This window comes from Mobula birostris, chromosome 10, assembly GCF_030028105.1.
Source record: "Mobula birostris isolate sMobBir1 chromosome 10, sMobBir1.hap1, whole genome shotgun sequence".
NCBI classification, from domain to species: Eukaryota; Metazoa; Chordata; class Chondrichthyes; order Myliobatiformes; family Myliobatidae; genus Mobula; species Mobula birostris.
The window spans coordinates 49,802,413-49,829,525 of record NC_092379.1 but is presented as its reverse complement, the minus strand read 5'-3'; the positions used below and the strand labels follow the sequence as shown (position 1 = coordinate 49,829,525).

At 51.1% G+C, this 27,113-nt stretch overlaps 1 protein-coding gene across 1 annotated transcript; it reads right to left on the bottom strand.

Annotated features, from left to right (window-relative positions):
* Window positions 1-26,700, bottom strand: LOC140203990 (tubulin polymerization-promoting protein family member 3-like). The gene is made up of 4 exons (XM_072270209.1): window positions 26,561-26,700; window positions 11,364-11,639; window positions 7,611-7,764; window positions 1-6,619 (listed from the first exon to the last, which is right to left on the bottom strand). Exons 2-4 carry the CDS (start codon window positions 11,552-11,554, stop codon window positions 6,425-6,427), a joined length of 540 nt encoding a protein of 179 aa, XP_072126310.1. The 5' UTR covers window positions 11,555-11,639; window positions 26,561-26,700; the 3' UTR covers window positions 1-6,424.
* Between the last annotated feature and the right edge of the window lie 413 nt (window positions 26,701-27,113).

Here is a 27,113-nt window from a genome sequence, read left to right as displayed (position 1 = left end):
GAGGACTCTTTCACTTTATTTTTAAATAAGCTTACATGTGAAATCTTACAGTCTTTGCGCACTAAAGTTTACTTTTTCACCCACCAAACTATCTATGGTGTCTGAGCAGTTCTGTGGCTACTGGGGGGTTGTTAACGTTAGAGCTCGTGAACAGTCCTGGCCCAGTCTCCATCTCACTCCTTCGGCCCGGGACCCTCTCCCACCCTCTGTCCCATTGGCAGTGGGTTATGAGCAAGGAAGACTTTGGGGAGGGTGGGGTCTCTCATCAATCACCCGGAGGGACCCGAAAGATGTGGGACAACTTTCGCACCCCCAAAGCAACAAGGCGAGCTCTCTCCCCGCTGCCCGCTCACCAGATGCAGAGGGTCTCCCGGGCATCGGCGAGGGCATCACTGCAAAATCACACGGGGTGCTGCCACTGGCCAAAGCAATCAAGTGTTAAGGCACGTCCGCTATCTGCGAGAAGGGAGAGTGGAGAGGCTGGGCTCAGATCACCTCCTGTGTGATGTCTACGGGGACTAGTAACAAGACACCTTTGAGAAGGTGCGGCCAAGATTCTCCAGAAGAGCACCCCGATCAAGGTTACAACCAGGGGGAGACAGAAGCAGCCGGGACTCTGTTCGTTCAAGCAGGCGGCTTCTGGGCTGCGCGGGCGAGGAGAGAGTGCGGGTGGCGGAGTCTTTCTCCCGGGGTAGAAACGTCAAAATACCAGAGGGCGCAGGTTTAAACGTGAAGCAGGGGTGGGAAGCGTGGAGGAGAATCCCAGGGCAGGATTTTGTTTGCACAGAGCGGAATAGACAGCAGGGGGTAGGGGCGTTAGCAGAGAGGCTGGCAATGTTTGCAGGACGCGTGAGCAGACAGGGAATGGAGGGAGCCAGGGCCAGTCTGCTGGGGGAAGTCAGTGGATCTGTGGATGGGGCCAGACAGTCGACATTTCGGGTGGAGATCCTGGGGATGGTGGGGTGGGGGGTTACTTTGGACTGGCTTCGTGACAATGATGGGCTGATGGGTCTGTCAAATGCTGGAGACGGTCAGCAGCGAGATGTGAGTAGCGGGGAACCGAGTGAGCAAGAGAGAACGCTGAACGGGTCAGATTATTCATCTGATCAATGAGACGTAAATGGCAAAGGAGCGTGCGGTGAGAGGTGGGATACAGCAAACCCGAACGCTGGGAGAGAATGGTGGCTGCAGTTGGAAGCAGACATGACAGCAAAGTTTATCAGACGTTTAGACAAAGCACATGAACGAACGCGGAATGAATGGACCATGTGGCTTAAAATGACTTCATTAAATTCACAGCATCTGTTCCTGTGCTGCACTGTGTTCAGGCAGCATCCATCAGCGTGGACAATGTCTGGCTGGGAAATCCAGTTGATCTGAACTAGTTCGGTGGAGTGTTGGGCCTGCTGGTCACCTTGGCTGTCAGAACTGTGAGTAGGGCACGGGGCAGGGTGGGAGTGTGATGTGGAGTCAAAGGGAGGGCACAGGCCTGTATCTGCATAGCTAAATTCACCCAAGACCACCAACCAGATCACCTCCCCATCAACACGACCCCGGTGTCAGTCAGTGATTCCGGACTAGAACCACTTCACCAAGGGCAAACCCATTCTGAAGAGTTCCTCACACCCATCCAAGGGGGAAGGAGAGGATGTGTATATGTACCCTTTTCTCCTCTGCCTCCCTGGCCATTCTACGCTCTCCCTTTTAGACATCTAGCCTAGACAAGAGTTTCAGATCCCTTCCCTCCACCTTTTTGTACTGGCTATCTCCCCTCCTACTCTTTTAGTCCAGAATAATAGTCTTGGATGGTGGGGTGGAGATACAGTTGAAGTCAGAAGTTTGCATACACTTACACTGAAGTTATTAAAACTCATCGTTTAACCACTCCACAGATTTCATATTAGTAAACTATAGTTTTGGCAAGACGTTGAGGACATCTACTTTGTGCATGACACAAGTAATTCTTCCAACAATTGTTTATAGACAGATTATTTCACTCTTAATTGGCTATATCACAATTCCAATGGATCAGAAATTTACAAACAAAATCAAAAGAAATCAGCCAAGACCTCAGAAAAAAAATTGTGGACGTCCACAAGTCTGATTCATCCTTGGGACCAATTTCCAAATGCCTGGAGTTACCGAGTTCATCTGTACAAACAATAGTATGCAAGTATAAACACCATGGAACCACGCAGCTGTCATACCGCTCAGGAAGAAGACACATTCTGTCTCCTAGAGATGAACGTACTTTGGCGCGAAAGATGAAAATCAATCCCAGAACAACAGCAAAGGACCTTGTGAAGATGCTGGAGGAAACAGGTAGACAAGTATCTATATTCACAATAAAACGAGCCCTATATCGACATAACCTGAAAGGCTGCTCAGCAAGGAAGAAGCCACTGCTCCAAAACTGCCATAAATAAGCCAGACTACAGTTTGCAAGTGCACATGGGGACAAAGATCTTACTTTTTGGAGAAATGCCCTCTGGTCTGATGAAACAAAACTTGAACTGTTTGGCCATAATGACCATCGTTATGTTTGGAGGAAAAAGGGTGAGGCTTGCAAGCCGAAGAACACCATCCCAACCGTGAAGCATGGGGGTGGCAGCGTCATGTTGTGGGGGTGCTTTGCTGCAGGAGGGACTGGGGCACTTCACAAAATAGATGGCATCATAAGGAAGGAAAATTATGTGGATATATTGAAGTAACATCTTAAGACATCAGCCAGGAAGTTAAAGTTCGGTCGCAAATGGGTATTCGAAATGGACAATGACCCCAAGTATACCTCCAAAGTTGTGGCAAAATTGCTTAAAGACAACAAAGTCAAGGTATTGGAGTGGCCATCACAAAGCCCTGACCTCAATCCGATAGAAAATTTCTGGGCAGAACTGAAAAAGCGTGTGCGAGCAAGGAGGCCTACAAACCTGACTCAGTTACACCAGTTCTGTCTGGAGGAATGGAACAAAATTCCAGCAACTGACTGTGAGGAGCTTGTGGAAGGCCACCCAAAACATTTGACCCAAGTTAAGCAATCTAAAGGCAATACTACCAAATACTAACAAAGTGTATGTAAATTTCTGACCCACTGGGAAAGTGATGAAAGAAATAAAAGCTGAAATAAATCATTCTCTCTACTATTATTCTGACATTTCACATTCTTAAAATAATGATCCTAGCTGACCTAAGACAGGGAATGTTTTCTAGGATTAAATGTCAGGAATTGTGAAAAACTGAGTTTAAATGTATTTGGCTAAGGAGTATGTAAACTTCTGACTCCAACTGTATGTTTCTACCTAAGGAGGTGTAAGGTGCTCCTTCTCTCTGCTAGTCTGCAGGTCACCTTCCGGCAAGGTGTAGCACCTGCTTAGCCTCCCAACAACCCCCTCCCTGATCAGGGTCACAGAAAGCCACAGGAGCAGCTGGTGGATGGTCATACGAGCAGGGGGTGCATATCACAAATCCTGGTTATGTGACTTCTGATACCAGGCAGGAAATCTCTAAAGAGCATTGATAATAGCTGGCGTAAAGACACTGTCCAGAAGAAGGCAATTAAACCACTTCTGTAGAAAAAGGTGCCAAGAACAATCATGGTCAAAGACCATAATCGCCTATATCATACGACACGGCACATAATGATGATGATGATGAATGGTCTCGAGACAAAATGCTGACCGACCATTTCCCTCCACAGATGCTGCCCAACCTGCTCAGCTCCTCCAGCTTTTTGTGTGTCTTGCTCCATATTCCAGCCCCTGGCCTCTGCTGTCTCCTTTAAGACACTGCGTTAACCTGTTTATTCCATTCTAGACCCATTTACACACTTGAATAGAAACTCTGCAATGCTGAGCCCGGGCTATCAGTTTGGGCCTCCAGATTATCAGTTCAACCAACAAACTAACTTGGTCTAACCAATAAACAAACTTCAGAAACTACTCATTCTCAAACCAAGTTCTTTCTTTTCAAAGACCTCACCATCGTTCCCCCTTCTGCACGTGAGGCCCAGGATCCTTGGGGATACTGCAGGAGAACTGACCCACGATGAATTGTTCGGGACAACACCAAAGAAGAATACAAGGGAATAGGAATGGGAGGAGGCCACTCAGCCCCTTGAACCCACCCTGCCAGTTGGTGTGATCTCAGCTGATCTAGGCTGGCCTCAACTCGTCTTCGGTACTAACTCCCTGACACCCTCAGTTCCCTGATCTTTTGAAATTTCGTCTCTCCTCCTTTCATTTTCCAGGCACCGTTACCCTCCAGGCAGAGAATTCCAGAGGTTCACCGCTCTCCTCAGTTTTAAGTGACTGGTATCCCTCCCACTGGTGAAAACACCTCAACATCGTCCACCTCTGGATCTGAGATGTTCAAGTACAGACTCACAATCTGGATTTTGCTCTCTTTTATCAGCTTTCACTTGATCGAGGGGCTTTTCATAAGAAAATCTCCTGATGATGTTAAGAAACCAAATCCCTCCCCACCCACACACCCTTCTCCTCTGCCTGGCAGATCGGAGGGTACCACTGAACCAGACTTGCTCTTGGTGAAGGAAACGCAGTGGGAATGAAGGGAGATGCGGGCTGCAAGCAGAACAATTGTCCGGATTCTGATTTCACTGAATGCACTGAGGGCAGAAGTTGGGAGACCGTGTTTCAGTTGTACAAGATGTTGGCGAGGCCACACTTGAAGTATTGATTGCCCTGCTGCAGGACAGATGCTACAAGCCAGAAAGAGTTCATGAGGTTTATGAGGATGTTACTGGGAATCGAAGGACTGGGTTATGGGGAGAGGTTGAGCAGATTGGGACTTCTTTCACCGAAGGGGGGTGACCTTACAGATGGGTTACGCATTCAGGGTTGGGAAACCAAGAACTAGAGGGCACAGGTTTAAGGTGAGAGGGGAGAGATTTAACAGGGACCTGAGGGGAACTTTTCCACCCAGAGGGTGGTGAGTAAATGGAACGAGCTGCCAGAGGAAGTGGTTGAGGCAGGTATGTTTACATCATGTTGAAAAGACATTAGAACAGGTACACGGATGGGGGAGGTTTAGAGGGGTTTGGGTCAAACCCCTGGTATGAGCTCAGATGGGAATCGTGGTCTGCAGGGACCTGTTGGGCCTGAGGGCCTATTTTCGTGCTGTATGACTCTACAGAGATACTGTCAAGTGCTTAAGCAATCCCCGGGAAGTGGCCCAGTGACCGGAGCTGTGGACTCGTGGCTCTGGGGACCCGAGTTTGATCCCAACATTGGCTATGGCCTGAGCCCGCATATTTTCAGAACGGAGATGAGGAGGAATTTCTTCAGCCAGGCGGTGGTGAATCTGTGGAATTTGTTGCTACAGGTGGCTGTGGAGGCCAAGTCATTGGGTGTTTTTAAGGCAGAGGTTGATAGATTCTTGATTAGTCAGGGCATGAAGGAATATGGGGAGATTGGGCTGAGAGGGAAAATGGATCAGCCATGATGAAATAGTGGAGCAGACTCGATGGGCCAAATGGCCTGATTCTGCTCTTATGTGTTATGGTCTTGTGATCTTATTTCATAAGCACTCTGCTCCCCTCCCCTCCTGGAGCACCCAAACCCCAGCCACATCCCCAACAGACGCCAACCAGGTTAAAAAGCTGTCATAGTATCGGAGGATGGCGGGGGCTTTCAAGAGCTGAGGAACACGTGAGAGAGAGCAGGTTACAAGGAGTGCTAGCTTGGAGAGCTAGCTCAGACTGGGAGGGCCGAATGGCCTCTGATGGAAGGAGAATATACGTTGAGATAAGATTGAGAAGACACACCCTCCAAGGTCAGCCAATGGGGAGCTTAGAGCGGAAAAACTATAGGTCAAGCACAGGAGGGAAGATGAGGTGCTTAGAGCACACAGATCAGCAGCCAGAGGGGGTAGGTTTGAGGGGGCAGGTTTAAGGGGAGGGGTTTTAAAGGGGACTTGAGGGGTAAGCGTCTTTCACAAAGAGAGGGTTTGTTGTCTGGGACGCGCTGCCAGAGGAGCGTGACCTGATAAAATCATAAGGGGTAGAGGAGTTTAGTAGAGCGCACAGGTTTAAATTGAGAGGGGGAGAGGTTTAAAGGGCGGTGGAGCTGCCAGAGGAGGTGGGGTCGATTACTACTTTTAAGCAATGATTGGACAGGTAGACGGAGAGGAGAGCTGTAGAGGGATACAGCCAAACAAACGACAGAAGCCTAGGCAGGTACGTTGGCCAGTGTGGACGAGCCAGGCCGAACGTCCTGTTTCTGTGCTGGGCGACTCCAGGGTCGAGCGGGTGAATGCCAAGGAAGCAAGGAACACCTCCCCCACAACCACCCAACCACACCCGTCCCCCAAACCATGGAGGGAGTCAGGGAGCGAGCTGGAGGGGGTGAGGGCCGAGGAGCAGGGGAGAGAGGAGGAAAGAGAGAGGGGCTGGCTCCACCATCCCAGCCAATCACTTGGAGCCCTTGACCTTCTCGTCATAGGTGCCCATGCCCCTGTAGGCGGCCACGAAGCCCGTGTGCTGCACAAGGTCCTCGCGCCCCGCCCTGCCCCGGCCCTTGCCGCTCTCATCAAACCGCTCCTTGTGGGACCCCGTGAACTTGGACGTGTCTGTCAGGCGATCCACAGCGCCGGCCTTGGCTGCCTTCTGCGGGGGGCACGGGTGAGGGTGGGGGAGGGGAGGAGCGAAACAGAGAAACAGCATTTAGCCCAGCAAGTCCCATCCAATCAGAAACTCCCTCCACACCGTCCTGTCACACACTCCCAGGGACAGGATCAGACACAGGGTGAGACTCCCTCCACACCGTCCCATCACACACTCCCAGACAGAGTCAGACACAGGGCGAGGCTCCCTCCACACTGTCCCGTCACACACACCCAGGGACAGGGTCAGACCCAGGGCGAGGCTCCTTCCACACCGTCCCGTCACACACTCCCAAGGACGGGGTCAGACACAGGGTGAGACTCCCTCCACACCGTCCCGTCACACACTCCCCGGGACGGGTTCAGACACAGGGTGAGGCTCCCTCCACACCGTCCCGTCACACACGCCCAGGGACGGGGTCAGACACAGGGTGAGGCTCCCGTCACACACTCCCAGGGACAGGGTCAGACACAGGGTGAGGCTCCCCCCACACCGTTCCGTCACACACTCCCAGGGACAGGGTCAGACACAGGGTGAGGCTCCCTCCACACCGTCCAGGTACACACCCCCAGGGACAGGGTCAGACACAGGGTGAGTCTCCCTCCACACCATCCTATCACACACTCCCAGGGACAGGGTCAGACACAGGGTGAGGCTCCCTCCACACCGTCCAGGTACACACCCCCAGGGACAGGGTCAGACACAGGGTGAGTCTCCCTCCACACCATCCTATCACACACTCCCAGGGACAGGGTCAGACACAGGGTGAGGCTCCCTCCACACCGTCCCGTCACACACTCCCAGGGACAGGGTCAGACACAGGGTGAGGCTCCCTCCACACCGTCCCGTCACACACACCCTGGAAAGTCGCAGATTAATAACATACGCAATCGACTGTGATGGCAATTGAGTAAAAGGTTATTTGAAGGTTCCCTCCCAAACCCAGGTTGGAGGCCTCGGAAGGACTATGAATTGCAGGGAAACCTTTACTTACTGTGACTCCGACCAACACGGGATCCTTGCCGGCAATGAGGGTGAATGTGGCTTCCAGCGCTTCATCCTCCCCCAGGTCCTTAAACCTTTTCTTTGACAGCTCCTTCAGAGCTTGTTTGAACTCCTCAAAGTTTATCACACGAGCTGACTTTGCCCTGTAGACAAGGATTCGAGAAACACTGGTCAGTATACAGATATTCACTCCCAGGGAGAGGGACTAAGAGACACCGGTCAGTGTACAGATATTCACCCCCAGGGAGAGGGACTGAGAGACACCGGTCAGTGTACAGATATTCACCCCCAGGGAGAGGGACTGAGAGACACCGGTCAGTGTACAGATATTCACCCCCAGGGAGAGGGACTGAGAGACACCGGTCAGTGTACAGATATTCACCCCCAGGGAGAGGGACTGAGAGACACCGGTCAGTGTACAGATATTCACCCCCAGGGAGAGGGACTGAGAGACACCGGTCAGTGTACAGATATTCACCCCCAGGGAGAGGGTCTGAGGGACACCGGTCAGTGTACAGATATTCACCCCCAGGGAGAGGGACTGAGAGACACCGGTCAGTGTACAGATATTCACCCCCAGGGAGAGGGACTGAGAGACACCGGTCAGTGTACAGATATTCACCCCCAGGGAGAGGGACTGAGAGACACCGGTCAGTGTACAGATATTCACTCCCAGGGAGAGGGACTGAGAGACACCGGTCAGTGTACAGATATCCCCCCCAGGGAGAGGGACTGAGAGACACTGGTCAGTGTACAGATATCCCCCCCCAGGGAGAGGGACTGAGAGACACCAGTCAGTGTACAGCTATTCACACCCAGGGAGAGGGACTGAGAGACACCGGTCAGTGTACAGACAATCCCCTGAGGGAGAGGGACTGAGGGACACCGGTCAGTGTACAGATATCCCCCTGAGGGAGAGGGACTGTGAGACACTGATCAGTGTACAGATATCCCCCTGAGGGAGAGGGACTGAGGGACACCGGTCAGTGTACAGATATTCACCCCCAGGGAGAGGGACTGAGAGACACCGGTCAGTGTACAGATATTCACCCCCAGGGAGAGGGACTGAGAGACACTGGTCAGTGTACAGATATCCCCCTGAGGGAGAGGGACTGTGAGACACTGATCAGTGTACAGATATCCCCCTGAGGGAGAGGGACTGAGGGACACCGGTCAGTGTACAGATATCCCCCCCGGGGGAGAGGGACTGAGTAGGGTCAGTGTATGCGAAACACAAGTCCAAAGGGCAATATTACGAATGCCGTGGGTGATCTCAATGTGCAGGCAGACTCGGAAAATCAGGTTAATGAGAGAAAATTTGTAGAATGACCTATGAGATGGCTTTTTAGTGCAGTTTGTGGTTGAGCCCACTAGAGGAAGGCTATTCTGGATTAAGTGCTGTGTAATGAATTTGATTTGATTTGGGAGCTTAAGGTAAAGGAACCCTTAGGAGGCAATGATCATAGTGTGACAGCCTGCAATTTGAGAAGGTGAAGCTAAAGTCAGATGTATCAGTATTATAGTGGAGTAAAGATAGTTATAGAGGCAGGAGAGAGGAAATGGCCAAAGTTAATTGGAAGAGTGATGGCGGAACAGCAATAGCTGGAGTTTCTGGGAGAAATTAGGAAGGCAGAGGATAGATATGCATCCCAAAGAAGAAAATATAGTCTGAAAGCAGGATAATGCAACTGTGGCTGACAAGGAAAGTCAAAAACAACAGAAAAGCTAAAGAGGGGGCATCTAATAGTGGGACATAAGAGGATTGACAGAAGGCAATTAAAAAATCCAAAAAGAGGAAAAAGGTGAATTATGACGGTAGGCTGGCCAATAATATCTCAGAGGATACCAAAAGTATTTCTCCAGATATATAACGAGTAAAAGAGAGGCAAAAATGGATATTGGACTGCTGGAAAATGATGCTGGAGAGGTAGTAATAGGGGACAAAGAAATGGCAGAAGAACTGGGTAAGTATTTTGCAACTGTCTTCACTGTGGAAGACACTAGCAGTATGCTGGAAGTTTGGGAATGTTAGGGGCAGAAATGAGTGCAATCGCTATCACTGGGAAAGGTGCTTGGGAAGCTGAAAGGTCTGATGCAGGATAAATCACTTGGACCAGATGGTCTGCATCCCGGCGTTCTGAAAGAGTTGGCTCGGGATATTGTGGAGGAATTGGTAATAACCTTTCAAGAATCACTAGATTCTGGCATGGTTCTGGAGGACTGGAAAATTGCAACTGTCATCCACTCTTCAAGGAGGGAGGGAGGCAATAGAAAAGAAATTATAGACCAATTAGTCTGACCTCAGTGGTTGGGAAGATGTTGAAATCAAATATTAAGGATGAGTTCTCAGAATGCTTGGAGTAACAAAGAAAAATAGGCCAAAGTCGGCATGGTTTCCTTATGGGAAAATCTTGCCTGACAAATATTTTGAAATTCTTTGAGGAAATAACAAGCAGGCTAGACAAGGGAGAATCGATAGATGTTGTGTACTTGGATTTTCAGAAGGTCTTTAACAAGGTGCTGCACATGAAGCTGCTTACAAGAAAAGAGCCCATGGTTTTACAGGAAAGATACTAGAGTGGATAGCGGTTTGGCTGATTAGCAGGAGGCAAAGTGCGGAAACAAAGGGAGCCTTTTCTCGTTGGCTCTCAGGGGCTAGTGGTGTTGCGCAGGGGCTGATGTTGTGACTGCTTCTTTTCACATTATATGTGAATAATTTGCATGATGGAATCGACGGCTTTGTGGCCAAATTTGTGGATGATACGAAGGTAGATGCAGGGCTGGGTAGCGTTGAGGAACCAGAGAGTCTGCAGAAGGACTTAGGCAAAATGGAAAAATGGGCAGAGAAGTGGCAGATGGAATATAGTGTTGGGTAGTGTATGGTCGGGCACTTTGGTAGAAGGGACAAAAGCATAAACTATTTTCTAAATGGGCAGAAAATTCAAAAATCTGAGGCACAAAGGGACTCGGGAGTCCTCGTGTAGGATTCCCTAAAGGTTGACTTGCAGGTTGAGTCAGTGGTGAGGAAGGCAATGTGATGTCAGCGTTCATTTCAAGAGGACTAGAATACAAAAGCAAGGGTGTAATGCTGAGGCTTTATAAGGCACTAGTGAGGCTCCACTTGTGAGCAATTCCAGGCTCCTTTTCTAAGAAAGGATGTGGTTACATTGGAGAAGGTTCAGAGGAGCGTCACAAGAATAATTCTGGGAATGAAAGGGTTATCGTTCCCCTATACTCCTTGGAATTTAGAAGAATGAGGATCTGATTGAAAGCCATCAAATGCTGAAAGGCTTGATAAGGTAGATGTTTCCTATAGTGGGGAAGTCTAGGACCAGAGGGCACAGACTTAGAACAGGAAGACATCCAGTTAGAATGCAGATGAGGAGGAGTTTCTTTAGCCAAAGGGTGGTGGATCTGTGGAAGTTGCTGCCACAGGTATCTGTGAAAGCCGGGTCATTGGGTCATTGAGGTTCACAGGATGTTGACTGGTCCGGGAGAGAAAGGTTTGGGGAGAGGTCAGAAGAATAGTGTTGAGAGGGAAAATGAATCAGCCTTGATGGAATGGCAGAGCAGACTTTATGGCCCAATTCTGCTCCATTCTCTTACGGTCGTGGTGTACAGAGGGAGAGGGTCTGAGGGATTCTGGCCAGTGTGTGGATATCCCCCTGACATTTTAGTTTACATTGTTGCTCGATTGTAGTTTTTTATGGAAAAAAATTAAGAAAACTTGCTTGACACTTACTTGACCTTGGTGAAGACGATGTCAACATCAGTGCCAGTGACAGTCTTCCCATCGATCACCTTGCAGTCCTTGCAGAGCTTGGCGAAGTTCTTGCCCGTCATGTCCAGGCCACTGGCCTTGGTGTCTCCGTGGATGGCGAACTTGCGGAAAGACTTCTCGAGTTCGGCCAGGTTCCCTCCCGCGTCCGCCATCTTCCACCGGCACCCTCTGGGCGAAGGGGCGGCGCTGTGTGTGAGCTCGCTGGGGTGGTCTCCTCCGGAGGGCCTGCGTGGTCACCTGGAATCAGGAATGATGCCATATCTGGAGAACTGCACCCAGCTGGAAATCGTAGCACGCCTGAGGGGTTATGAACACCTCGTCTCCCGTCCACAACTGGAATGGTAGCAATCATCAGGTACAGCTCACATCTGCAGAGCTGTGCACATCTGGAGAGCTGCTTAGAACTGGAAATGTAGCAGACATGTCCAGACATCTGAACAACCACCCACATCTGGAAAACTGCCTACCAGTGGAATTGTGGTGTGCCCCAGGTAGAGTGCACATCTGGAACTGTCCACATCTGGAAAACTGCCTACACTGGAATTGTGGTGTGCCCCAGGCAGAGCGCACATCTGGAACTGTTCACATCTGGATACTGTCTACAACTAGGATTGTAGTGTGCCCCAGGTAGAATGCACATCTGGAAAACTATGTGGTGTGCACCAGGAAGAGTGCACATCTGGAACTGTCCACATCTGGATACTGTCTACAACTGAAATTGTAGTGTGCCCCAGGCAGAGTGCACATCTGGAACTGTCCACATCTGGATACTGTCTACAACTGGAATCCTATTGTACCTGAGGAGCAGAGCATAACTGGAGAACTGAACATCTGGCATGTTGGACACAGAGGGACAGTGTGTATGACAGAAATTCTATGCACTCCTGGAAACACATCTGGGGGTTTCACACTTTCTATTGATATGCACATCTGGAATCCCCATGCAAACCTGGGAAACAGAACACTTCTGTGGTTTTGTGTAACCATGATGGATAGATCACTTCTGGAATTGTGTGTGTACCTGGGAATGAGCACATCTGGAGATCTGTGCACATCTGCCAAACTACATTTTAGTGGTGCCCCGTTTACCACAACCCAGTTCTTAGAGCCACTGCCTCACATCTTCAGAGACCTTTGCTGCTGCTGCTGGTGTATGTGTGTGAGTGTGTGTGTGGGGGGGGGGAGTGGGGAGTGGTCTGGGAGATCTGCATGCTTTGCCTGTGACTTTGGGTTTTCCGTGAGGACCTCGGTTCCCTCCCACGTCGCAGAGATGAGCAAATCAGTGGATTATCGGCTGCTCTGAAATGCCCCCATGTGTGGGTGAGAGGGGAGTCCGTGGGAATGTTGGGATTGACAGGTTACAGTGGGAATGGGAGCTCAATAGAGCAGATAGAGTCAGTGGCCACTAATCTCGGCCCCCACACACGCACATATACACATACTCTATAAACACACACACACTGAGACAGACAGACAGACACACACACACACACACACACCCAGAGAGAGAGAGAGACACACACACACACACACTGAGACAGTGAGACAGACATATACACTCACAGTGAAACAGAGACACACACAGTGAGACAGACAGATGCTCACACTGAGGCAGACACACACACACACACACACACACACACACACACACACACACTGAGACAGTGAGACAGACACATACATTCACAGTGAGACAGAGACACACACAGTGAGACAGACACACACACATTGAGACAGACAGACACTCACACTGAGGCAGACACACACACACACACACTGAGACACAGACAGACACATACACTCACAGTGAAACAGAGACACACACAGTGAGATAGACACACACATATTGAGACAGACAGACACTCACACTGAGACAGTGAGACAGACACATACACATTGAGACAGACAGACACATACACTCTCCCACTCTCTTCCTCTGTTTCTCTTCCCCCCACCCCCACCTCCCAAAAGGGAACAGCTATATTTCTGCTGTCGCTAGGGAGGCCGGCATCCCAGTGTTGTCCTGTGTGTTTGACTGGTTGTCACAGCAACCCTGTGTGTGAAGACAGTTTGTCAGCGACCAAGGGAAAGTATCCCGCCCGGGGCAGGGCAGGGCAGAGTCAATATTCCCCCTTATCTCACAGCAGGAGGGGCGGAGGGAGGGAGGGAGGGAGGGAGAGGGTGAGGACAGTGAGGATGGAGAGAGCAGGGGAGGGGGAAGTGAATGAGGGAGAGGGAGAGGACGGGGAGTGGTTGCAGTTCCGGGGAGTGAGGGAGAATGGGAAGGAGGGGGAAGAGTAAGTGGAGAGTGAGAACAGGGAGAGATGGAGAAACAGGGAAGGGTGGAGAGAGAGGGAGGGGGTATTGGGGGAGCACAGGCAAAAGGGGGAGAGAATAGGGGAAAGGGGGTGAGAGAGCAAGGGGAGAGGGGGGCCACACACACACTCTCGTTCCGTCAAGCAGTCGGTTCACAGGAGGGTGTAGAAGCAGCCATTTTATTCCTGAGTAAGGACTGGACAATATGGAGGCATTGCTTCTAGCTGGTGGCTGAGGCAGGTGGGAAGACGCTGTGACATCACAGATATGGGGCAACTACGATCACTGGCATGTCCGCACTGTGAATTCCCACAGGCCGGAGACACGCGGGCTTGAATGGGGTTAGGAGCCACGCTTGTGCCCCATTACAACGGTGTCAGGCAGGAGCTGGAATCAGCTGTAATCGGGCAGGGCCACATAAAGACCAACCAATCAAGACAAGAGGGCGAAAGAGGTCGCAGATTTAGTCGAGGAGGGAAAGGAAGCAGCTGTTTTCAAGCTGAAATAGTTCTGGTTGCCTCATTACAGGAAGGATGTGAAAGGTTTCGAGAGGGTGCGGAGGAGATTTAACAGGATGCCACCTGGATTAGAGAGCATGTCTTATGAGGAAAGGTTGAGTGGGCAAGGGCTTTTCTCTTTGGAGTGAAGGAGAATGAGAAGTGATGATAGAGAGGTATGAGATCACGAGGCATAGAGTGGACAGCCAGCAGCATTTTTCCTCAGGGCAGTACGGCTAATACCAGAGGGCCACACTTTAAGGTGAGTGGAGAAATTATGAGGGGGGGTGGGGGGATGTCAGAGGCAAGATTTCAGACCATGAGGAGGGAAGGGTTAGATTGATCGCAGAGTATATTTCTATAGGTCTGCACGACATTGTGGGCCGAAGGGTCTGTACTGTGCTGTATGCTCCATGTTACGTCTCCAGGCCACAACAGTGACTGAAGGACTAACAATCTTGGCCTTTGTGTTGATAGAACATCCAACGCCACAGGAGCAGGCCCTTCTGCCCATCGCTCCTGTCCCAGCCACAATACCAGTCTAGAACTAGGGACGTGGCCTCACGGGGGGTAAGATTTCGGACGGAGACGAGGAAGAGCTGCTTTTCACAGAGAGTAATCTATCTGTAGGATTCGCTGCCTCATTAAATATACTTCAGACTTAGTTATAGAAAGCTTTTGCATGAACAGCCTCTTTCAGGGGGCGGTCTTCGACCCCCAACATCTCCCTGCATGGGTCCCGCCATTACCTGTGTACCTCCCCATCCCCCTGGGACTGGATGTGGGGGAGAGTCAGCCACACCACCGCCCCCCCCCCATCTAAACGGAGCTAGTTGCCTCCCTTGGACTGGTGGATCATTCTTTTCTGGCTCCCGTGGCTTCACCTAAAAGCCCGGAGGAAGGGCAGTTGGATCCAATAGCCTGTGCTCCTCCCCCCCACCCTCCCCTGTGTCTCAGTGACCTCCATGTGGCCTGTTTCAATGTGCTCATAGGTGGGGTTTGCAGACGCCGGCTCTCACAAGAGGGGCGACTCTGGGATATGGTTTGGAAGGAGAAACCTTCAGTGCCACTGCAGCCAAGTTTGCAGATGATCCCAGAAAGGAAAGGTGTAATGCTGAGGCTTTATAAGGCCTGACCACACTTGGGCTATTGTGAGCAGCTCTGGGCCTCTCATCTAAGAAAAGATATGTTGTCATTGGAGAGGGTCCAGAGAAGGTTTGTGAGAATGATTCTGGGAATGAAAGAGTTAATGTGTGAAGAGTGTTTTATGACCTGTACTCACTGGAGTTTAGAAGAACGAGGAAGGATCTTATTGAAACCTAATGAACATTGAAAGGCCTAGATAGAGTGGACATGGAGAAGATGTTTCCTATGGTCTAGGACCAGAGGGCACAACTTCAGAATATCCATTTAAAACAGAGATGAGGAGGAATTTTTTAGCTGGAGGGCAGTGAATCTGTGGGATGGTTGTGGAGGCCCAGTCCGTTAAAACAGAGGTTGATCAGTCAGGGCGTCGAAGGTTACGGGGAGAAGGCGGGAGAGTGGGGTTGAGGTCAGCCATGATGAAATGACGGAGCAGACTCGATGGGCTGAATGGCCTAATTCTGCTCCCATGTCTTACGGTCTCAAGGAGTGTGGCAGAGGCTGGGGATCCGCAGAGGGACATGGGTTTGTTGGGAGAGTGAGCAGACAACTGGCAATCGGAACACAGCGTGGGGAAGTCTGGGGGGTCATATACTTTGGAAAGAAGAGGAAAGGTGTGGCCCATGGGGAGAGAGTTTAGAAATCGTAGGGATAAGAGGAGTCCTCGTGCGGGATTCCCTCAAGGTTAACGTTAGCATGATTGCATCACCACCTGGTATGGATGCCCCAGTGTACAGGATCAGAGGAAGCTGCAGAAAGTTGTGAACTCAGACACCTCCATCACGGGCAGTAGTCTCCCCAGAATCAAGGGCATCTTCAAAAGGCGGACCCTCGAGAGGGTGGCATCCATCATTAAAGACCCTCACCGCTCTTCATCTCATTACTACCATTCCCTCTCCTCATTACTGTACTTCCATCAGGGAAGAGCTACAGGAGCCCGAGGACACATAGTCAGCATTTCTGCAACAGCTTTTCCCCTGAACCATCAGATCTCTGAAGTACCCACACTGCCTGTAAGGGGTTTGTACTTTCTCCCCTTTATCGCCTGGCTTTCCTCTGGGTGCTCCGGTTTCCTCCCGCAGTCCAGTTGGTAAGTTAATGGGTCATCATAAATTGTCCTGAGGTTAGGCTGGGATTAAATTGGGGGGATTGCTAGGCGGCGTGACTCAAAGGCTATTTGCACTGTGTCTGATTAAACTCTTGCTCTCGTTTTGCACTATTTGATCACTTTGTATATCTGCTTATTGCAATTTCTGGTATTTATTGCACTGTTCTGCTGCCACAAAATGACACATTTCACGACATTTGCCAGCGATAACCGAACCTGGGTCCGATTTTGATTCTAACGTTCTGGTTGAGTCAGTGGTAAGGAGAGCAAATGCAATGTTAGCATTTACTTTGAGGGGATGTTGAATGAATCTCTTGTACAATACAGTGAACTCTTGATCTCACAGAGGACCTCGTTATCTGGCAGCTTAATGATTACCTGCACTGCTCTTCCTCTGTAGCTGTTACACTTTATTCTGTTATTGTTTTACCTTGCACTGGGTCATGATCTGCTCTGTATGAACAAGCTTTCATTGTCTCTTGTACATATGACAGAAATAGACTAATTCTAAGTCCAATTCTAAGGCGTTAGACAGACCGTGTTTGGAATATTGTGAGCAACGTTGCGCCCCAGTACTAAGGAAGGATGTGTTGACCTTGGTGAAGCACCAGAGGAGGTTTGCAATTATGATCTTGGAGGGTCTGATGTCTCTGAGCTTGTACTCGATGGAGTTCAGAAGGGTGAAGGGAGATCTCATAGAAGCCGAAAGGCCTGTGGAATGGACGTGGAGAAGATGTTTCTAACAGTGGGAAGGTTTTGGGGCACAAAATAATGGGACTGCCCTTCAGAATGGAGACCAGGAGGAACTTTTCAGCCAGAGGGTGGTGAATCTGTGGAATGTGTTGCAGAGGATGACGAGTCACTGGATGCATTGACGGCAGAGATTGTGAGGCTCCTGATTGGTGAGGGGGTTAAGGGCTGTGAGGAGAATGGGAGTGAGAAAATAAAAATTGGGGGAGGGGAAGACTTGATGGGCCGAATGACCTAATTCTGCCCCCTATTTCATGGCCTTTGTGGGTGATGGAAAGGGAAGCCAAAAAGTTTCTCCTCTGTGAGGCAATGACTGGACGTGCTGAGCAAGGCTCTTTTGTCAGGGATGGGTGCGAGCTGCCAAGGGACACTGAGGTCGCAGGTCCAGGTCCTGCACCCCCACCCTGCTTCAGGAGGGCCCCTGACCAGAGGAGACTGGTCCTCAGGGCCAGCTGACAAACAGGCCCTTTGGGCCATCTTGCCTATGCTGTACCGCTGACCCCTATCACCTTTACCCTTCTGAGGCCAGTGCTCACCTGGATACATGGTAAATGTGTCAGGGAAGTGGGGGGGTGGGGTTGTGTGGTTTGTGCTTCCACCACCCCCCCCTCAGGAACCACATTCCAGGCTCTGCTCTCTGTGGGGGAAGCACCCCCCTCCCCGAACATTGTCTCACCTTAAACCACCACCCTCTTGACTTATAATCAGAATCAGGGTCATTGCCATTGAAGTATATTGTTGCCCCTTGGCAAGATGGTGGTGTTTGACAAGTGGATAAGGGGGAGGGGAAATGCAGGGGGATTGGGATGAGAGGAGGAGAGGGAGATGGGGAGAGAATGGAGGAAGGAAAGGGAAGGGAGAAGGGGAGGGGAAATGAGTGGGAAAGGAGGTGGCAAGTGAGGGAGGAAGGGGTAATATGGGGTGAGTGATCAAGGAGAAGAGCAGAATGAAAGAGGGAGGTAAGGAGAGGGGAGAGGGGAGTGTGGAAAGAGAAGGTGGACCAAAGTGTGGGAGGAAAGGGAGAATGGTAGTGGGGGGAATAGAGGGGGATTGGGGAAAAGGAGCGGGGAATGAGCAGGGAAGGAGGGAGTGGGGTAGGAGAAGACGGTATGAAGGGACAGGAATTGAGGAGGAGCAAAATGGCCAACAGCTGACAGGGAGTCAGCGAGAGAGACACCACTGAAATGAGGTGTCACAAACAAACACTCTCCATCACCTTAAACCACCACCCTCTTGACTTATAATCAGAATCAGGGTTATTGCCATTGAAGTATATTGAGAAATGTTTTGTAGCAGCAGTGCAGAGAGCAAAACATAAAATAAATCACTATTAAGTTACAACAAGAAAAATGAGGAGGGATCTCATTGAATCTGCTGAATATGAAAGGTGGAGGTAGAGTGGGTGTGGGGAGGATCTTTCCAATTGTGGGAGAGACTAGGACCAGAGGACACAGCCTCAGAATAGAAGGACGTCCTTTTAGAAAAGACATAAGGAGGAATTTCTTTCACCAGGTGGTGAACCTGTGGAATTCATGGCCGCAGATGGGTGTGGAAGTCATTGGGTATATTTAAGATAGTGGTTGATAGATTCCTGATTAGTAAGAGCATCAAAGTTTATGGTGAGAAGGCGGAACGGGGTAGTGAGTGAAAATAAATCAGCCGTGATGGAATGCTGGAGCAGACAAGACAAGCCTAATTCTGCTCCTATGCCTTATGGTCTTATTGTCTAAGAAATAAAAATATTAAAGTGCAAAAGAGGAAGAGTGAGGTAGTGTTCACGGGTTCACGGAACAGTCAGAAATCTGGTTTCAGACGGGGAGAAAAGCTGATCCTAAAGCAGTGAGAGTGAATCTTCGGGCTCTGGTACCTCACCTTAGAAAATAAGTTCAATTTGATTTATACTGGGAAAACTGATTTAACTACATAACACCTCATAGGCCTGATTTTATTCTCACAAGTCAATGAATATGTTGTAAAAAAAAGATCTCTCCCTACTCTGTACATAGTTTTCTTCTTTCGATTGTTCTTTCTTTCCTCTCCTTTCTATAAGTGTATATCTCAGATATATATTATGTGGAGATTTGCGACAAATATGATTCTATGATAAATATGTACAGTGTCAGAAATACATCTTATGGAAATGTTTGTTTGATGATGAACTTCAATAAAAATTAAATTACAAAAAAAAAGAAAAAGAAGTTCTGACCTGTTGAGTTCTTGAGGAATTTTGTGTTTATTGCTCTGAATTTCCAACATCTGAAGGGTCTCTTGTGTTAAAGGAGTTCTTACTTTCCCACCTGCCCCCCACCCCAACACCTTGTGGTTTTATAAACCTCTATCAGATCTTCCTCAGCCTCCTTCACTCCAAGGGAAGCAATCGTTATCACCCCAAGCCCCCCAAGGCCACGAAACCTCCCGAGGAATCTTAAACACAGGAGATATTGCAGATACTGGAAATCTTGAGTAAGACAGACAAAGTGCAGGCGGAACGCAGCAGGTTAGACAGCACCTACGGAGGGGAATGAACAGTCAATGCTTCATCAGTACTGGAAATGAAGGGGGAAGATGCCAGAATAAGGAAGTGGTGGGTGGGGGAAGGGGAGAAAAATCACCTCTGTACTCTCTCCCTCCAGTGAAATCACATCCTCCCTGTAGCGTGACACAACGTCCCAATTTTTATATTCTACGCCATGGCAGCAATAGACAGGAGTCTCATTTGCCTACTTCAACACCCTCATCTACCTGCACTGCCTCTCTCTGTGACTTGTGCCCCGAGGTCCCTCCGCCCATCAGCACTGACTGGGGTCCCACCATTAACTGCCATCCCATTGCATCGCACCCCCTGACCGAGAGCAAGGTGTGGACTCGGGCAACTGTCCCTGCAGTGCACGGCACCGCAACAGATCGTATCACCTACAGATTTACCACCAACGTTCACCTCGAACGGTGATCATTCACAGCCTGGGTGTCAGCAGCAATGCATGTGGTACAGCACAGGTCACTGGGTCCTGGAAAAATAGAGCACATGAACAGGCCCTTCGGCCCATCTAGCCCATGCCGAACCATTTAATCTGCCAGCTCCCATCGACCTGCACTGGGACCATACCCCTACCATCCATGTGCCTATCCAAACTTCTCTCAGACATTGAAATTGAGCTCACATGCACCACTTGTGCTGGCAGCTCGTTCCACACTCTCACCACCCTCTCAGACTCACAGACAGAAAGGTAGCTCTCATTACTCTGGTTTAGTCTGTGCCTAACCCGTCTAACTCCCTGACCCTGCATCTGGGAGTGTGTGACGGGATGGTGTGGAGGGAGCCTCACCCTGTGTCTGACCCTGTCCCTGCACTAACCACCCCCCACCCCTCTGGATTCGGTGTGTTTCAGTCCCAGACCCCCCCCACCCCCCGCCACACTGTCACAACCCCAGCCTGTCCAATCTCTCCTCACGAGACAACCCACCTATACCAGCTTCTGGTCCGGTACACCATCCCTGGTGCTCCCTCCCCTTGGTAAGGAGACCGACACTGTCCATGGTGCTCCTGTTGTGATCCACGAACGCACCACAGAAAACATCTTAACCGGCGCATCTCGGCTTCGGCCCGTGACCGCAGGAAACTGCAGAGCTGTGGACACAGCTCAGCACAACGCAGAAACCAGCCTCCCCTCCACAGACTCTGTTGGCCCTTCCCGACCCCGCAGAGAGCAGCCAGCCAAATCGAGGAGCCCATAAACATGAGAATGGGCCGGGAGTCCAAAGCAACACAAACAAAACGCTGGAGGGACTCAACTAGTCGGGCAATGAATCAACAGTCAACGTCTCGGGCCGAAACCCTTCTTCAGGAATGAGAAGGGAAGAGGGGAGATACCAGAATGAAAAAGGTGGGAAGAGGGGAAGGAGGTTTGCTGGAAGGTGATAGGTGAAGCCAGGTCAGTGGGCAAGATGACGGTCTGGAGAAGAAGGAATCTGATATAGAGAAGGGAGGACCATAGGAGAGAGGGAAGGAGGAGGGGACCCTTGGGGAAGGTGAGAATAGGAAGTGGGGGGTTGAAATGTAGTTTACTGGAAGGAGAAATTGATATTCATACCATCAGGTTGGAGGCGTCCCAGAAGGAATTTTTGCTCCACCCTGAGGGAGGCCTCATCACGGCACAAGAGGACAAGTCGGAATGGGAATGGGAATCAGAATTTGTATGTTTGGCTGCCGGGAAGTTCTGCTTATGGCGGACGGAGCAGAGATGCTCGACGAGCCAGGGCCCTCTCACCCTGGACGTTCTCCCCTCTCTCCCGTCGAGCAGAAGATACAAAAGCGTGATAGCGCGTACCACCAAGCTGAGGGACAGCCCCTACCCCGCTGTTATCAGACCCTTGAAGGAACCCCTTGAGTGATAAGCTGATCTCGCAGTCTTTCCCCAAATGGCCTTCGCTTCTCTACCTGCATGTGTATTTCTCCATCATTGCAAAATTATATTCTGCAATTTGTAAACACTGGAGATTCTGCAGATGCTGGAAATCCTGAGCAATACACACAAAACCCTGGAGGAACTCAGTAGGTCAGGCAGCATCTATGGAAATGAATAGACAGCTGGTGTTTCGGGCTGGGACCCTTCCTCAGAGCTCATGTCCAATTCTGCATTCTCTTTTCCTCTTTACTACCTCAATATTCCTATGGTTGGAATAACCTGACTGGGTGGTACTCAAAGCCAAAGTTCTTCGCTCTATCTCCTTCTGTAGGCTGCAGGGTGGTGTAGTGGTTAGCACAACACTTCACGGTGCAGGAAACCCGGGTTCAATTCCCACTGCTGCCTGTAAGGAGTTTGTACATTCTCCCCATGACCGCATGGGTTTCCTCCCACAGACCAAAGACGTACTGGCTGGTGGGCTAATTGGTCATTGTAAACTGTCCCGTGATTAGGCTGGGATCACGATAGGGGACTGCAGGGTGATTTCCTGGCTCCAAGGGCCAGAAAGGCCTATTCCACATTGTATTAGAGTAAAATTTTAAAACATATTCTCGGTACACGTGACAATAGAGCAATTAAGTCCGTAAGGTAGGAGCAGAATCAGGCCGTCCTGCCCATCGAGTCTGCTCCTCCATTTCATCATGGCTGATCCATCTTCTCCCTCAGCCCCAATCTCCTGTATCCCTTCATACCCTGACCAGCCAAGAATCTACCAACCACTGCTTTTAAATATGCGCAGTGACCCTGGTCTCCATAGGTGTCTGTGCAACGGATCCCACAGACTCACCACCCTCTGGCGAGAGAAATCCCTCCTCATCTGCATTCTAAATGGCTGCCCCTCTACTCTGAGGTTGTGTCCTCTGGCCTCAGACTCCCCCCACCGTGGGGAACATCCTCTCCAAGTCTACTCTCTCACCATTCGATAGGTTAAACCCAGTACCCTGTGCAAATATTGCATCATCTTTGACTTTCGTCCCCCATTCTCCTCGCTAAGAACAGCACTCTGCTCCTCTCTCATTTACCCTCCCCACCCGCTTCCTCGCCTTTCAGTCAATCGTGCTCCTGGACGCACGGGTCTTCATGTGCCTCCGAGCTTTCTCTGTTTACGTAACACACTGCATTGATAAGAAAATGACCGATCTGACAGGTTGGTGAATGGTGTTTGCATAGAGAGGGCGCTGGGGACAGCTGTTACTCAGGATAGGAAGCTCTGTATGTTCTCCTTCCTTCAGACAGGCGAGCCATTGTGTGGGGAGAGGGATGATGTCAGGGGGAAGCCCGGCATTACACGACACTCCCCCCCCCCCCGCCCCAGGGGTACCGGCCCCGGGAGCCTGACTCTGCACGTAGGCAGACAACGGCACTTTTGTTGCCCCTTGGCAAGATGGTGGTGTTTGACAAGTGGATAAGGGGGAGGGGAAATGCAGGGGGATTGGGATGAGAGGAGGAGAGGGAGATGGGGAGAGAATGGAGGAAGGAAAGGGAAGGGAGAAGGGGAGGGGAAATGAGTGGTAAAGGAGGTGGCAAGTGAGGGAGGAAGGGGTAATATGGGGTGAGTGATCAAGGAGAAGAGCAGAATGAAAGAGGGAGGTAAGGGAGAGGGGAGAGGGGAGTGTGGAAAGAGAAGGTGGACCAAAGTGTGGGAGGAAAGGAGAATGGTAGTGGGGGGAATAGAGGGGGATTGGGGAAAAGGAGCGGGGAATAAGCAGGGAAGGAGGGAGTGGGGTAGGAGAAGACGGTATGAAGGGACAGGAATTGAGGAGGAGCAAAATGGCCAACAGCTGACAGGGAGTCAGCGAGAGAGACACCACTGAAATGAGGTGTCACAAACAAACACTCTCCATCACACTGATTCCAGATTCCAGGAAAGACTATAAAAATAGCGAAGGACAGAAAGAAACAAAAAGTCAGGAATGTATGGAAAAGATGAGGCACAATCGAAGTAGATCACAGATATCCCTCCGAGGGAGAGGGACTGAGGAACACCGGTCAGTGTACAGATATCACCCTGAGGGAGAAGGACTGAGGGACACCGGTCAGTGTACAGATATCCCCCTGAGGGAGAGGGACTGAGGGACACCGGTCAGTGTACAGATATCACCCTGAGGGAGAGGGACTGAGGGACACCGGTCAGTGTACAGATATCCCCCTGGGGGAGAGGGACAGAGGGACACGGGCAGGATACTGATATCCTTCTCAGGGAGAGGGATGAGGGACACCGGTCAGTGTACAGATATTCCCCTGAGGGAGAGGGACTGAGAGACACCGGTCAGTGTAAAGATATCCCCCTGGGGGAGAGGGACTGAGGGACACCGGTCAGTGTACAGATATCCCCCTGGGGGAGAGGGACTGAGGGACACCAGTCAGTGTACAGATATCTCCCCCGGGGAGAAGGACTGAGGGACACCGGTCAGTGTACAGATATCCCCCTGAGGGAGAGGGACTGAGGGACACCGGTCAGTGTACAGATATCCCCCGAGGGAGAGAGACTGAGGGACACCGGTCAGTGTACAGATATCCCCCTGAGGGAGAGGGACTGAGGGACACCGGTCAGTGTACAGATATCACCCTGAGGGAGAGGGACTGAGGGACACCGGTCAGTGTACAGATATCCCCCTGAGGGAGAGGGACTGAGAGACACCGGTCAGTGTACAGATATCCCCCCAGGGGAGAGGGACTGAGGGACACCGGTCAGTATACAGATATCCCCCTGGGGGAGAGGGACTGAGGGACACCGGTCAGTGTACTGATATCCCTCTCAGGGAGAGGGACTGAGGGACACCGGTCAGTGCACAGATATCCCCCTGGGGGAGAGGGACTGAGGGACACCAGTCAGTGTACTGATATCCCCCTGGGGAAGAGGGACTGAGGGACACCGGTCAGTGCACAGATATCCCCCTGGGGGAGAGGGACTGAGGGACACTGGTCAGTGTACTGATATCCCTATCAGGGAGAGGGACTAAGGGACACCGGTCAGTGTACTGATATCCCCCTGAGGGAGAGGGACTGAGGGACACTGGTCAGTGTACTGATATCCCTATCAGGGAGAGGGACTGAGGGACACCGGTCAGTGTACTGATATCCCTATCAGGGAGAGGGACTGAGGGACACCGGTCAGTGTACAGATATCCCCCCGAGGGAGAGGGACTGAGAGACACCGGTCAGTGTACAGATATCCCTCTCAGGGAGAGGGACTGAGGGACACCGGTCTGTGTACAGATATCCCCCTGGGGGAGAGGACTGAGGGACACCGGTCAGTATACCGATATCCCTCTCAGGGAGAGGGACTGAGGGACACCGGTCAGTGCACAGATTCACACAACATTGAAACAATGGCACACATGTATGTGCAGGTTAGCATGTGTGACTCAACGATTAAAGCTGCTGTCTCACGTCTCCAGGCAGCCAGACTCAATCCCAGCCTCTGGTGCTGACTGTGTAGAGTGTGCTCATTCTCCCCGAGACCCTGTGGGTTTCCCCAGGGGCTCTGTTTGCTTCCCATGTCCCTGAGATGTATGGGTTGGTGGCTTGATCAGTCACTGGGAATTATCCCTCCGGTGTGTGAGTGACAGGGAACCGATGGGTGTGTGGGGGAATGGAAAAGGGTCTTTGAGGAGTCAGTGTAAGAGGTCAGAATGGACTCAGTGGGCTGAAGGGCCTGTTGTCTGCTGTGGGGACCCAGGACCCAATTATACAGGTGCAATTTTACAAATGAAATCATAGGAGTTAATATACAGTCCAACACACACACACACACACACACACACACACACACACAGGCAATACATGCACAGACGTGTGTGCACACACACATACATGCACAGACACACACACACATGCACACAAACACACACACACACACACACACACACACACACACACACACACACACACAGTCGCTCTTTCTCACACACATACACACAGATACACATACCCGCACACATGTGCATGCACACACACGCATACACACAAACACAAACACACACTCACATAGACAGAGTGACACACTGGCACCTTCTGTCTCAGACATACATACAAACAGACACACACACACTAGTACTCTCTCTCTCTCTCTCTCTCTCTCTCTCTCTCTCTCTCTCTCTCACACACACACATACACAGGCTCATTCTCTCTCTCACACACAGAAACATACAGTATACACATACTGGGATACAGGAACACGAGCATATACGTGCAAACCATATGCGTGTACATGTAAATAGGGCACACACGCGCGGAGACATGGAGAGCACACACACAGCTGTCCCATCCACTCAGGGGACATAAGACAGAGGCGAGCGGTGCAGATCTGTGGAAGAGCCGGGCCGACGGTGGCTGAGTGACGGTGCCGAGAGCAGGGCGAAAGGGCGGGGCCGTCCAGATGGAGCCGGGCTCACAGGGGGGCGAATGGGGGAACGAAAGGGGTCCGGCACCTCAGAGTCAGAGGCTGTGGGGTCGGGGATAGGTGGGAGAGGGAGAGAAAATAAACGAGTGGATTGGGGGTGGGGAGGGGGTGCAGGTAATTAGGTGGGAAGAAATGATAACACGGCCGGGGGTGGGTTGAGGGAGACCTGAGGAGAGGGATTGCAGTGGGGCGGGAGAGGGCTGGGGAAGATGGGTAAGGGAGGAGGAGAGGAAAGGGTAAAGAAGGAGAGAGGTGGATGTGGGGAGAGGGAGAATCGGGGAGGGGGAAAGAGGAGAGAGGGAAGGGGTCATGAGAAACATGAGAAGGGAGCAAGGAGGGGGTGATGAGACAGGATGGAGCGGCGGGTGAGATTGACCTGTGGTGGCAGGAGGGAGCCGCCCGCCGGTACAAGGTACCCGGGATGGAGGATGGAGACGATCGGGGACCGGCGCACTGCGGCGGGATGAGGTACCTGCGGTGTCCCGGTGTCCTGTCCCTGTGGCTGTGTCTGTGGGTGTCGCTGTGTCTGCCAGCGAGGGGACGAGGCGGTACCGGCTCCCTCAGCACTCAGCTCGGGTGTGTGTCTGTGTCTGTGTTGCAGCTGCGGGAAAACAGGGGAGGAGTCGAGACATCCCTCCCTCTCTCTTCCCTCTATCCCTCCCTCCCCCTTCTCTCTCAATCCTCCTCTCTCCCCTCTTTTCCTCACACTCTCTCCCCTCTATCCCTCCCTCCCCTTCTCTCTCAATCCTCCTCTCTCCCTCTCTTTTCCCCACACAGTCTCTCCCCTCCATCCCTCCCTCCCCTTCTCTCTCTCCTCTCTCATTCCTCCTCTCCCCTTCTTTCTCTCTTTCTCTCATTCCTACTCTCCCTTTTCTCCCTCTCTCTCCCTTACCCTCCCTCTGTCATTCCTTCTGTGTTTCTCTCTTCTCCCCACCCTTTCTCTACCCTACCCCTCCCTCCCTCTCTCTCATTCCTCCTCTCCCCTCCTTTTCCCACTCCCTCTCTCCCTATCCCTCTCTCTCTCA

What these genes read in the sequence shown, in the direction of transcription:
- LOC140203990 (XM_072270209.1), bottom strand. Translation starts at nt 11,554, where the DNA reads ATGGCGGACGCGGGAGGGAACCTGGCCGAACTCGAGAAGTCTTTCCGC. An exon ending in ATCGTCTTCACCAAGGTCAA is followed by an intron (nt 7,765 to 11,363) that starts GTAAGTGTCAAG and finishes CCTTGTCTACAG; the next exon opens with GGCAAAGTCAGCTCGTGTGA. An exon ending in CCGTGTTGGTCGGAGTCACA is followed by an intron (nt 6,620 to 7,610) that starts GTAAGTAAAGGT and finishes TGCCCCCCGCAG; the next exon opens with AAGGCAGCCAAGGCCGGCGC.